Source organism: Octopus sinensis, linkage group LG2 (genome assembly GCF_006345805.1).
Source record: "Octopus sinensis linkage group LG2, ASM634580v1, whole genome shotgun sequence".
NCBI classification, from domain to species: Eukaryota; Metazoa; Mollusca; class Cephalopoda; order Octopoda; family Octopodidae; genus Octopus; species Octopus sinensis.
The window spans coordinates 107561155-107573728 of NC_042998.1; the positions used below are offsets into that span (position 1 = coordinate 107561155).

The window sequence follows — 12574 nt, forward strand, 5'->3', positions numbered from 1 at the left end:
GGCCAATGTTTTGTTTTGGCTATCATAGCTAAAGACATGCTGCAGTACCACATTGTGTGGAAGAACAACTACATATATGACTAGACAAGCACAATTGTAATTTCTGACATTAGTTTAACACTACCCACTGATACTTGGGTACCCTGAGCACAGTCCACTTTGTTGCAACAAGCATTCAGTCCATATCCCTTGAGTGAGGCTAACTTACACTGTTTCTATCACGAAACATGGAAGCTGTGGGAGATACCCTTCTCCTCTTGCGAAGCCATTATAAAAAAGCCCCTTTCAGCTTGACTAGTTGTAAAGATCTTAACCTTTAAACAGTGGACATCATCAAAAGAAATTGAATATTTTATGGCACTTTTTGATAATGAGATTGTAAATTTTACTGTGCAAGAGACTGATAATTTTTATAGCAATTGTACTTATTTCAAGTGAAAATAAATATAAAAATTATCCTTTAGAAAAGTGATAGCTTTTGTTTGTTTGTCCATTTGGCACACACATTTATGGAACCTTTTTCTGCTGTTTCAGGGTTAAACATTAAATCCTTTAAAAGTTCAGTCCACATCTATGGGGATATAAAAATCTATTAATTAGACTGCAAAGAAACTCACAAAATAAGTAATTTTTTCAAGGAAAAGAGATCTATTTTGCAACTGTTGAATCCATTGCATCAAGTCAATGGTGCATGGAGGGGCTGTCTCTCCAATCAGTTTGTTCCAAGTGTGAGGGATTTTATGTTGTAAGATATCTCTGGCTACATTTACAATCTCCTCAGAGAACTTCATGCCCAAATCCTTTTCTTCAAAGATAGTTTTGACAGCCTGCAAAAAAAAAAAAAGATTATTTATTCTTTTAGTAATTTCAGTATTTGAATTGTGAAGATCTCTCTGTTTGTGAGTCATTTTAATGCTTTGAAGTATTTTAGTTGTTTGTATTAACCCCATTAATTTGCATGGTACTTACCAATTTGTTACCATGTGAGTGTGTGCGCGCATGCATGTGTGTAACTATCTCATCATCATTTAACATCTGTATTCTATTCTGGAATGGGTTGGATGGTTTGACAGGATCCAACTAGCCAAAGAGCTGTGTTGGGCACCAGAATCTGCTTTGACAAGGTTTCTAATTCCAACAACTTAAGGGAGTCTATGTGGTGTTTTTTTTTTCATGGCATTAGCACTCATGAGATCACCAAGTAACTTGCAAGACAAATCCCTTGATGGAATTAGAGTGTAGAGTTGAGGGAAGTGGTTTTGTTCCAGGTGTTGAGGGGCAGGAAATGTCTTACTGTAGAGGAGACATATGAATACCCCAGCAGGAAAGGGACAAAAGATGGTGGAAATGAGGTGTCAGGGCATATCTTTAAGGTACAAGAAATTGGATAAAGAGAGAACTGGGACAGATAATTGAGGATAGCTGGGTGGGTTGGTAGGTTTGTGAGAATGTGAAAGATGACTGACAGTAGATATGAGGATAGAAGTGAATGAAGTGGATGATGAACATAGATAGAAAATTGGGCAATGGTTAATCTCAGTTTGAAGGAATGTAAGCAAAAAAAAAATAAATGGATCAAGGAAGAGGAGGTAATAGGGTGTAATATATGAAGTTTTGTGAGAGAACAATAGTATTATAAAACCATAGACAGGTGAGAAGTAGGGAAGTGAGGTGAAGTATAGAGGGGAGAGAAGAGGAACAGTGAAAGAGATGAGGATTAGAGGTACACAGGGTGGATATAGTGGGTTACAATAAAAGGAGCGGGTGTTGATGGCAGGCATGAAAGGGGCATTCAGTGTCAATCTAGTGGTAGAGATGGTGCTGGGAGTGCAAGATGCATAACAAGGGAAGAGGTTCCTAGGAGAGGGATTACATTCCCAATATCTTTATTCACAATCATCCAGTACGCCATCATTTCTTTGAACAATGGACTTTGCTCAGAATGTTAGGACTTAGATATCCTCACAACACACATACATTATTTATACAATACAATATTATAGACCTATTTCAGACAATTTACCAGTTGGTTTTGTACACAAGAATTTAGGAAAAATTAATCTCAGCACACATCAGAAAGATTGGTAGAAGTATGGTGCTGGCTCTTTGCCACTGGAGGTTAGAAAGTGTCCCATCCAGTTTACTGGTGTTGTAGAAACCCTGTGAAGCCAAAATTGGCTTTCATGGTAGTATAACCATTACTGGGTAATTCCATTTATTGAACAGTAACTTCATACATGTCACTGTGTCTCATAATCAAACAGTTTAGTTCATTCAGTTATATCTGGTCCTCCGAATGTTGAAACCTACAATTATATTACTAATTAGTACATTTAATCACAATCAACTCATGCTATACTCTTCCTACTAGCATTAAATGTTATCACTATCTTACCTATTAATAATGTTAACATAATATATATAATTTAGTTAATTCTAATATATTTAAAACTTAGGTTAGTGTCAAACCTTATATGATAATTAGCTTGCATGTGTTTGCTGTCACACTAATGGAATAGTGTTGAAGTGTGTGAAAGGGTGAAATGTTTCTCACACGGCTCTGACATTTTACTCCTATTTTAGTCTTAATGAAATCTATCACATGGCATACAAAATATCAAAATTAAGAAAAGAATTTAATGGCTGTGTGTTTAAGAAGCTCACATTATGGGGTTTGAGTTCAGCCTTATTGCATTGCACTTTGGGCAAGTGTCTTCTACATTATTTATATTTGATGGATATTTGTCCTCATCTTGTTTGTTGTTAACATGTCTCAGCTGATATACCCTCTAGCCTTCATCAGGTGTCTTGGGGAAATTTTGAACCTGGGTTCTCATTCCTAAGGTATTTTTCAATGTTGTTGTTATTATTATTCAGGTCAACAAACAAGATGAGGACAAATATCCATCAAATGTAAATAATTCCTCATCTCTTAAATATAAAACTGTAAGTGTCTTGCCAATGTCAGTACTGCCTGATTGACACTTGTGCCAATGGAATATTAAAAGCACCATCTGAGCATCATCATTGCCAGGGCCACGTAAAAAGCACCATTCGAGCGTGATTGTTGCCAGCATTACCTTACTGGCACGTGAAAAAAAACATTCCAGTGTGGTTGTAGCCAGTGCCGCCAGACTGGCTCCTGTGCAGGTGGCACGTAAAAAACTCCTTTTGAGCATAATTGTTGCCAGTACCGCCTGACTGGCCCTCGTGCCGGTGGCATATAAAAGCACCCGCTACACTCTTGGAGTGGTTGATGTTAGGAAGGGCATCCAGCTGTAGAAACTTTGCCAGATCAGATTGGAGCCTGGTGCAGCCTTCTAGCTTGCCAGTCCTCAGTCAAACCATTCAACCCATGTATGGAAAGCGGACATTAAATGACAATGATGATGATGATATAATATATATATATATATATATATATGTGCATATATATATATATATATATAATATATATATATATATATATGTGCATATATATATATATATATATATGCACATTCATACACACACACTCTTTTATCATAATCTCTCTCTTTAGTATGTTGTGTTGATTCACAAGTAACACCCCAAAATTTAATGGAACATCCTGATTGGTGTAAAATGTTAAATGTCTTTGAGTGAAAGCATTGGGCTAGCAAAAATGTATGATTGTGACTGCCCAAGGAAGCATACACATGGAATGAAAGCAAAATTAAAACTCATAGATATCATAAATCATCTTTAATAATATCCTATGAATATGAAAATGTTCTCACAAATGAACAGTGGAATACAGAAACATATGTTGTGATACATTAATAAAGTCTGAAAATTTCCATTCATGAGTCATCTTTGTTATTATATATATATATATATATATATATATAGCACCAGGTGGTGCTATTAAGTTAGACATGGCCTGGGCCAATAATGGCCGAAAAGTATCAAAGTATATATATATATATATATATATATATATATATAATATATATATATATATATATAAATCCTATGACAATGAAGGGATAGTGATGGGAACAGGTGAAGGATGTCACTGGAAGTTCTTAGCTTGAACTTTGCAAATAGGTGGTGAAAGGGAGATGGCTGCTTTACACAACATTTGTGGGTAATTGTGTAATTCGTGTCCTCCTTTCACTACAAAGCAGACCTGTTTAGAATGACACCACTTTCCTCCTATGGAGGAGAGGTCAAGAAAATGCGACCCAAAAATTATTTGCTTGCATTGTTCCTTGTCATTAGGTGCAAATGACTGGGCACCCAAACCTGCATCAGAAAATTAAGCAAATTGAAAACACTTTTTCTGGATAGGTAAACCTCAGGAAGTAAAGAAAGAGGCAGGTGTTGGGTTTGTTATATGGAATGACTTGATGAAACAACTTGAATCTCTGCCTGTTGGCATTAGTAAAAGACTCATGTCATTGTGCATCTACAGTGGCAAAAATAAATATGCAACTATTTTCAGCTGCTATGCTCCAACCATGAACTCAAATGAAGAAGTTAAAGAGCAGTTCTACTCTGAGCTATGTAGCCAGTTGAGAGGTGTCTCCATCCATGATAAACTTCTCCTCCTTGGTGATTTCAATACACATGTATGCTATGATACATCCATATGGGATGACATAATAGGGAAGCATGGGGTTGGTAAGGCAAACTCCAAAGGCCATCTCCTGCTATTGCTTTACAGTGAGTATGAACTTTTGATTACCAATAATATTGGGTCATCCCATAAATAATGCGATTTTTTCAATTGCATGAACTAAAAGTTGGGGCTAGATGGGATAAACTATCTGCATAACTTGCTATAAAAGCAGGTAGTAGTGTCACCTTGCACTTATTCTTAGTGCAAGATTTGAAGAGTGCAGTACGATTTTAACAGTTATTTTTTTCAAAGCTACAATGGAAGTGACAAAAGAGCATATTTGGCATATTTTGCTTTATGAGTTCAATAAAGGCAACAACTCAACGGAAAGTGTGAGGAATATTAATGCAGTATATGAGGATTGGACAATAAGCGTAAGCCAGTATCAACAGTGATTCCAGAAATTCTGAGTTGGAAACTACAACCTAGAAGACAAGCCTTGTCCTAGAAGATCTGTAGAGCTTGATGAGGACGCCCTGCAAACCCTGGTCGAACAAAATGCCATTGTAACTGTTGAGGAACTAGCAAAGAAGCTTGGATTTGGTCATTCAACCAGTCATTCAAGTCAGCGCTAGAAAAAAACGACCATGTTTGGTTTCAAGACGAAAAGTGTTCTTCCATCAGGATTATTCTTGGTCACATCAGCAAGGATGATATTCCAAAGGCTGGAGCAGTTTGAATGAGAAGTGATGCCCCACCCACTCTATTTGCCGGAGATTGCCCCATCTGATTATCATTTATTCTGCAGTCTTCAAAATCATTTGGATGGAAAAAATATTAATTCAAGATCAGAACAGTATTAGAGGAGTATTTTTTATCATGGACAAATGAATTTTGGAAAAGGGGTCTTGCAAGTCTACCAGATAGATGAAAGAGCATTGTGGAACATGAAGGAGAGTATATTTTAGATTAAAAAAGAACTTTCATCATCATCGTTTAACGCCCGCTTTCCATGCTAGCATGGGTTGGACAATTTAACTGAGGGCTGGCGAACCAGATGGCTGCACCAGGCTCCAATCATAGATCTGGCAGAGTTTCTACAGCTGGATTCCCTTCCTAACGCTAACCACTCCGAGTGTGTAGTGGGTGCTTTTACGTGCCACCGGCACGGGGGCCAGTCAGGTAGTACTGGCAACGACCTCGCTCGAATCTTTTTACACATGCCACCGGCACAGATGCAAGTACTGCATTATTTATGGGATGACCCCAATATTTTCCAACTCCTCAACCACCACAAAACTACCTGGAAGCATCCCTGATCAAACCATTTTCACCTTATTGATTACATAACTGTGAGGTCTTTCATGAAGGAAGATGTCCAAGTAACACGTTCTTTCTCCGTTGGGGAGTGCTGGTCTGACCATAGGCTGATACAGTCAAAGGTGAATTTTATTATCCGCAGTCCAATTCATAGTAATCACACTTGACCAATTCGAAAAGTGAATGTGACAAAGCTGAGGAACAATGACAATTTTACATCATTTCAAACAACTTGTGACAACAAATTTGACAACACAGATATTGAATCAGCATAGTTGGCTTTTAAAAATGCTGTATTTGAGTCATCTTGTGAAACACTTGGGTGTGTTAATAGGAAACACTAAGACTGGTTTGACTCAAATGATCCAAACATCTTTTCTCTTTTGGACAATATGCACAAGTGCCACTGTCAATGGATGTCAAATAGAAATAATTCCACAAAACACACAATGAGTTTAAAAAGGCCAGAAATACATGCCAATCTTAATGCTTTATCTTACTGAACTCTTAGTTGTTGTTCACAACATGAGAACCTCAGCTAGAAAAAAGACACATAGAACCAGGCTGGTTTCATGTACATTTTTAACATCTTAGGTTTGTACTTGTGAAGTGTCTGATTTAATTTAATGCTTATTTATAACTGAAAATCTTTATTGTTTACTTTATCACTTCTCTTTCTCTCCCACCTCTCTCTCTATATATATACGAGGCAACATCATTAGTGTTTGTTTCATTAATAAAAAAAAAGCACTCAATATGCTCTATAAAATGGTTGGCATAAGAAAGACATCCGGCTGTAAAAACCATGCCAAAACAGACATTAGAACATGACACAGTTCTTCAACTCATTAGGTCCTGTTGATGTGTCCAACCTATGCTAACATGTAAATGATGACGATGACGACATAGAATATTATTTGGTATAGAAAATATTTTCAAAAGTAAGAATATAATTCATTTGAATGTATATGCCATTCTCTGTAATTAATAAACTTATCATTTTTCATGACACGGATACAGAAGAATATACAATATTCAAGTTAGTGTTAATATGTTTAATAGGAAAGATAGCATTTCATAAGTATGCATTCACATAATTAAAAGGTAGTATGTTAGCATTAACAAAATTGCTTAAAGAATTAAAAAGCTAATTACAAAATAATTGTGTGAGGAAAAAACAACAAAAAACAATATTATCAACAACTAATATTATTTTCAATGTCTCAGCAAATAAACAACTCTGGACATGTTTCTCTTATATTCTGACCTCATTCACAAAACAAAGATGTCATCATACTTACTGATGTAGTGTTAACAGAATTACTAGTTAAATGTAGATTGGTTGGCATAGGAAAATAGAATTGTTTAGATGATAAATAATTCAGAAATGCCATCAGTATGAACACTAGTTAAGCTTGTGTTAATATACTTAATGTATGGAGTATTTACAGTAATTAGTTTAGTGGTCACTAGAGGGAATTGAAGACTGTTGGGTTTATCTTTACTTTAATCACTCACAGGTTATAAAATAAATATCAGTAAAATGTTGGAGTTGATTAAAGCAACAATACAGTTTCCTTACAATACTGGCTTTATGTGTAATCAACAATGGTTTATGATTTAAACCAAGAAGATTTCTATGCTGATTTTATTTTTTGGCTTTATTTAGGAGGAATGTGAGCAAAATAAGTGTTCTTGATTGATGTTTAGTTTGAACTTTTAATGAATGTCTTGTATGGAAAGTAGTTCTAAAGAGTTTCAGTTCATTAGAAAAAAGGGTTGGGTAAAAGTGTTGAGTGCAGGCTTTAATATAGGTATGAAAGAGAGCAGAGATGACAAAAGGAAGACATTTGGTTGTATCAAACAAGTGTGGGAGAAGTGAAGTGTTGCTGATTCACAAAGCTCAGAAGTTATTATGTACCAGTAAAAAAAGGCAGGGAAAATAAACAATAAATCTGTGAAAACAGTAGTTGTAGTGTTTTGACCAATGAGCCCGAGTGAGTGAACACTTGTATTAACAAAGAATTTAAATCATTATCTATCACCATCATCATCATTATTATTATTATTATACATGTTTTACTTAATGAGTCAATAAATATTCAAACCTGGACTGATGTCTTTACTTCATTAACTATTTTATGGAGAAGAAATATTTCTTCCAGAATAAACTTGTTATAGACTGTGGTGCCACCAAGTTTAGACATTCTGCTTAGAAGATATTCCTGAAAATAAAGAAAAAGTAAAGTTAGGTGATGTTAAGGGGAGGAGGAGCAGCAGCAGTACCTACATCTTTTCAGGATACTCCCAGTTTGGTGGTGAGGTTATTGAGGTTGATGGACTTTTGGAGCTGGATATTTGTCATAAAATATTGGCAAGGACGGGGTTCCAGAGAATTGTCATTGTTGGGAGTGTGGATTAAACGACAGAATTTAGCATGGAATTCTGAGGGTGAGACCCAGTGGAAGAGAATTGAATGGACCAGCCAATTTTGGTTAGTGAGATGTGCAGCTTGACAGGTCAGAAAAACATGAAGTATAGAAGTACTGATAGAAGTTACTGAGAGAGGACATATCACATCAGTGTGTTTGTGAGTGACGTGTGTTGGTGGGTGAAAGTTTATCAAAAGTTAGGTGACCCATTTAAAAAAAATATTGTTCAGAATGGTTTCATATGTAGCAGCTGTTCAACTCCACATATATGAGCAGTACTTCAATATGGGTGAAACTTTATATAGTTGCATCAGAAACTAACTACTCACAAATGAAATAGTTTCTAGCCCTAATGAGGAGGCTTAGTCTTTAAGATACACCTTTAACAATGTGACAGATATGAGAGATGTTCATTAAAGATTTCCCCTGACCCACTTCTGGTTATTGCAGGAAACGGAACTTGTACGGGTATAATCATACATGTCTCTACATGTCACATTGTAAATTGCAGCTTTCCATTAGTACTCGTTTGTCTTTTATGGCTGCTGAAGCGGACTAAGGTGTTATAATGGAGGGAGTTAAATGTAGATCAGTGATCAGGTTCTTATACTTGAAAGGTTGTACACCAAAAGAGATTTTCGATGAGATGAAAGAAGTTTATAGTGATGATGCACCATCATACGACATAGTCAAGCATTGGCATCGCCAGTTCAAATGTGGTTGGATATCAGTAGAAACCACTCCTATTCCTGGATGACCATATTCTGCAATTGATGATGACACTATCCATAAAGTGGAAGCTGCCATTTTGGCGGATTGCCACATAACTATTCAGCAACTAGCCCAAGAAGTGAAGATAAAAGTAGGGTCTGTGGAAAAAAATCATTCATGACCATTTGCACATGTGGAAGTTGTCTGCATGATGGATTCCCTGGATGCTCATATCTTTTCAGAAGCAGGAATGAGTTAATTGCTCCCAGGCTCTTTTGGCAATGTGCCAAAAAATGAGGAGGACTTTTTCGGCAGGCTTATCACACAGGATGAAACATGGGTACATCACTATGATCTTCAGACCAAAGTCTCACTGAAGCAATGAAAGCATAACTCACCACTTCCAAAGAAGGCTCATGTCCAACCCTCAGCAGGCAAGCTGGTGCTTCAGTCTTTTGGGACCAGAGTAGAGTAGTGATCATGGATTTTCTGGCAAAGGGCACCACAATTAACAGGGCATATTATGATCCTCTGCTGCAGAAATTGCGGGATGCCATCAAAGCAGAGAGGCATGGCATACTGACCAAAGGAGTCTGTCTCCTCCAAGACAACGGCCTAGTTCACAATGCACATATTGCCCAGATGAAAATACTCCTGCAGCTATGAAATCCTTTCTCATCCCCCTTACTCTCCTGACTTCACACCATCTGACTTCCACCGCTTTCCAACCATGAAGTCTTTTTTAAAGGAGAAGCACTTTTTGGATGATGATGAACTTATTTCCATTGGCTCTAGACACAATCTAGCGACTACTACAGATGAGGTTTTCACAGCTGCATAAAGCAATGGGAGAAGTGTGTCACCATTGGTGGTGGCTATGTAGAGAAGGACTAATAATTATGTCAAGTTTCATTTATCCCAGTCCTTGGGAAGTGGGTCATACATGGCCACCACGATAAGTCATCGGAGATTGTGAGGCCTAGCATTTGTATAGTTTGATGAGGTTTTAATTGTGAGTTATTGAAAAGTAAGGAGTGTATGCGGTGTTATATTAAATTGATGTGCATAGATAATAGACCAGGTTGTTAGGTTTCCATTGGATGATATTTCAAAATTTTCGTTCATGGAAATAGCATATATCAGATGTGAATTGTCTAGCTGACTGTGCTTGGTGTCTGGTAATCCTGTACAGGAGTGAGTTATTTAGAAATGATAATGAGAAAATTCTCTATATGAGGAAGTCATAACTGAATCATGAAGCTCAATGGAATACAAAGTGTTTCTGAGAAAGCACCATCAACACATGTTGCAATGGAGTGTCCTAAAAGGAAAGTTTTAATCTGCCCCATAAATACATACTGTATTGTAATTACCTGGAAAAAGCCAATTCACCCTATCAGTTCTGTAATGGAATAGCCTGAAATGCCAACCCATCCTAACAATATATATTGTTATGTGATCGATGCCAGGCCTGCCTAACTGGCTCCTGTGCCAGTGGCACGTAAAAAGCACCTGTTACACTCTCGGAGTGATTTGCATTTGGAAGGGCATCCAGCTGTAGAAACATTGCCAGATCAAATTGGAGCCTGGTGCAGTCACTGGCTCTCCAGACCTCAGTCAAACAGTCCAACTCATGCCAGCATGGAAAATGGACGTTAATTGATGATGATAATGATGACGATGATGAGAGGCCTGAAAGGAAACTTCCAATTTACACCAACAGTGCATACTGTAACAGTGTGACATGTAAGGAAACTACCAACCTACCTTATCATTATTTGCTGTATATGAAACGTCTAATACCAGACTATGTAACTGACTGGAGAATTTTCAATAAACAATTTATACTAAAGAAGAAGAGTAGATTTGGGGGAGATTGGAATGGCTGATGTTGAATTGAGTCTCTGACATGTTGGTAGTTGGAAGAAAATAAGCTGAGGGGAAAATAACTTTATGACCTATGCAGTTCAGTGGGTGAAGGATAAGATGAAATGCTTATTGCAGGACATAGTGGAGACATAATAAAATAATGGAAGTAGGAGAGGTAGGTATGCTAAGCAAGTTTCATCAGAAGCAATACAGATTTGTTTCTTAACTAGCACTATCATGTTATCAAAGATTGAACTTTTGAATTCACTTGTACCCATACTTATGATATTTAAACAGTTAATTTCATGTCAAGCCTTCCCTAACTACTGTTTGTGCTTTTAGTGAGGAAGAAAAATGGTTTTCTGTTTTTGTAGGTGACAGGTATCAAATATCTCAGCTGCAGAAATAAAAACTATTTTCTGAATTCCCTGCACAAAGATAATTTTAGTTTTCTGATCAACAAAAATATCCAAAGTTTGGTGATAGAACTTACCTTTGAAAGGATTCTGGGTAGTTTGGTTATCAATGTCACACATAATCGCCACATTTCAATACAGGATCTCCAGTTTTGAATTTGCTGTTCTGGACAATATTTTATCACCTGTGGTACTGAAGTTGTTCCATCTGATTATAAATAGGAATATTTTTAAGAAAGAAATATAGAAAGAGTTTCTCTTGATTTTTATTTTTTTATACAGAATGAAAAATAAAATTGTGTTCATACGTTTCTCAAACATATTATTAATATAACTGAAAATAATTAGCTTCAGCTAGGGAGCAAAATCATGTCAAAGGTTGAGTGTTGCCAGCAGCTTTTCACTTCTCTACAGTATTGGTCATGGCAATTAAAAGTATTAATACTTATTTAACAAAGCAAATTAAAAATATTAATACTTATTTAACAAAGCAGAAATGATGAAGCCTACTATCCAAATATATATATTTCATCCGTACAATAATAATATTTCAGTTGTGGGATATACAGCAAATTATCTTTATTTCTTCATTTATCGTGAAATATATATTTGGATTTCATTGTCATCATCATGCTGGCATGGATTGGATGGTTTGACCAGAGATGACAAGCTGGAGAGTTGCACCAGGTTCCAGTCTGATTTGGCTTGGTTTCTATAGCTGGATGTCCTTCCTATTGCCAACTACTTTACAGTGTGTGCTGGATGCTTTTAATGTGCCACCAGCATCAGTGCAGTTTACATGGCATCAGCACAAGTGCTTTTTGTGTGGCATTGGCACAGGATTTATTTACAATACTTTCTCATGGATCATATTAGATAGTTCCATGTAAGAATTTCTTCCTTAGTCACTAATTAATCAATTCAGTAAAGACTATGTTAATGAAACCTGACACAAATGCAATCTGACTAGTAACACTAAATTAGAGAACACATCACTGAAACCTGGCTTTACAATGTGGAAGAAGAGACTTGCCAAGTTGCTATATCTATAAATAATGGAAATTCCCATCAAACAATAGTTTACCCCCACAGAAGTCAATAAATTCAGGGAAAAATTAAAATATCTGGACTTTGTATAAAATTTGGATGTTTAAAAGTTGCACTAAGAATGTACAAACCCAATGTACAGTCTCAAAATGCAAAACTGCACACTAGGGATCACCTCTTTTAATATTCTCCATTGG

General features: G+C 36.5%; 1 protein-coding gene across 1 annotated transcript in view; it reads right to left on the reverse strand.

Annotated features, from left to right (window-relative positions):
• Window positions 1-12574, reverse strand: part of LOC115225579 (dynein heavy chain 8, axonemal-like) — a 220695-nt gene that overhangs the window by 5640 nt on the left and 202481 nt on the right. The window contains exons 90-92 of the mRNA XM_036498798.1: window positions 11408-11538; window positions 8011-8127; window positions 618-827 (exon numbers count right to left, since the gene is read on the reverse strand). Of these exons, the coding sequence (XP_036354691.1) occupies window positions 618-827; window positions 8011-8127; window positions 11408-11538 (458 nt within the window). The remainder of the gene's footprint in view (window positions 1-617; window positions 828-8010; window positions 8128-11407; window positions 11539-12574) is intronic.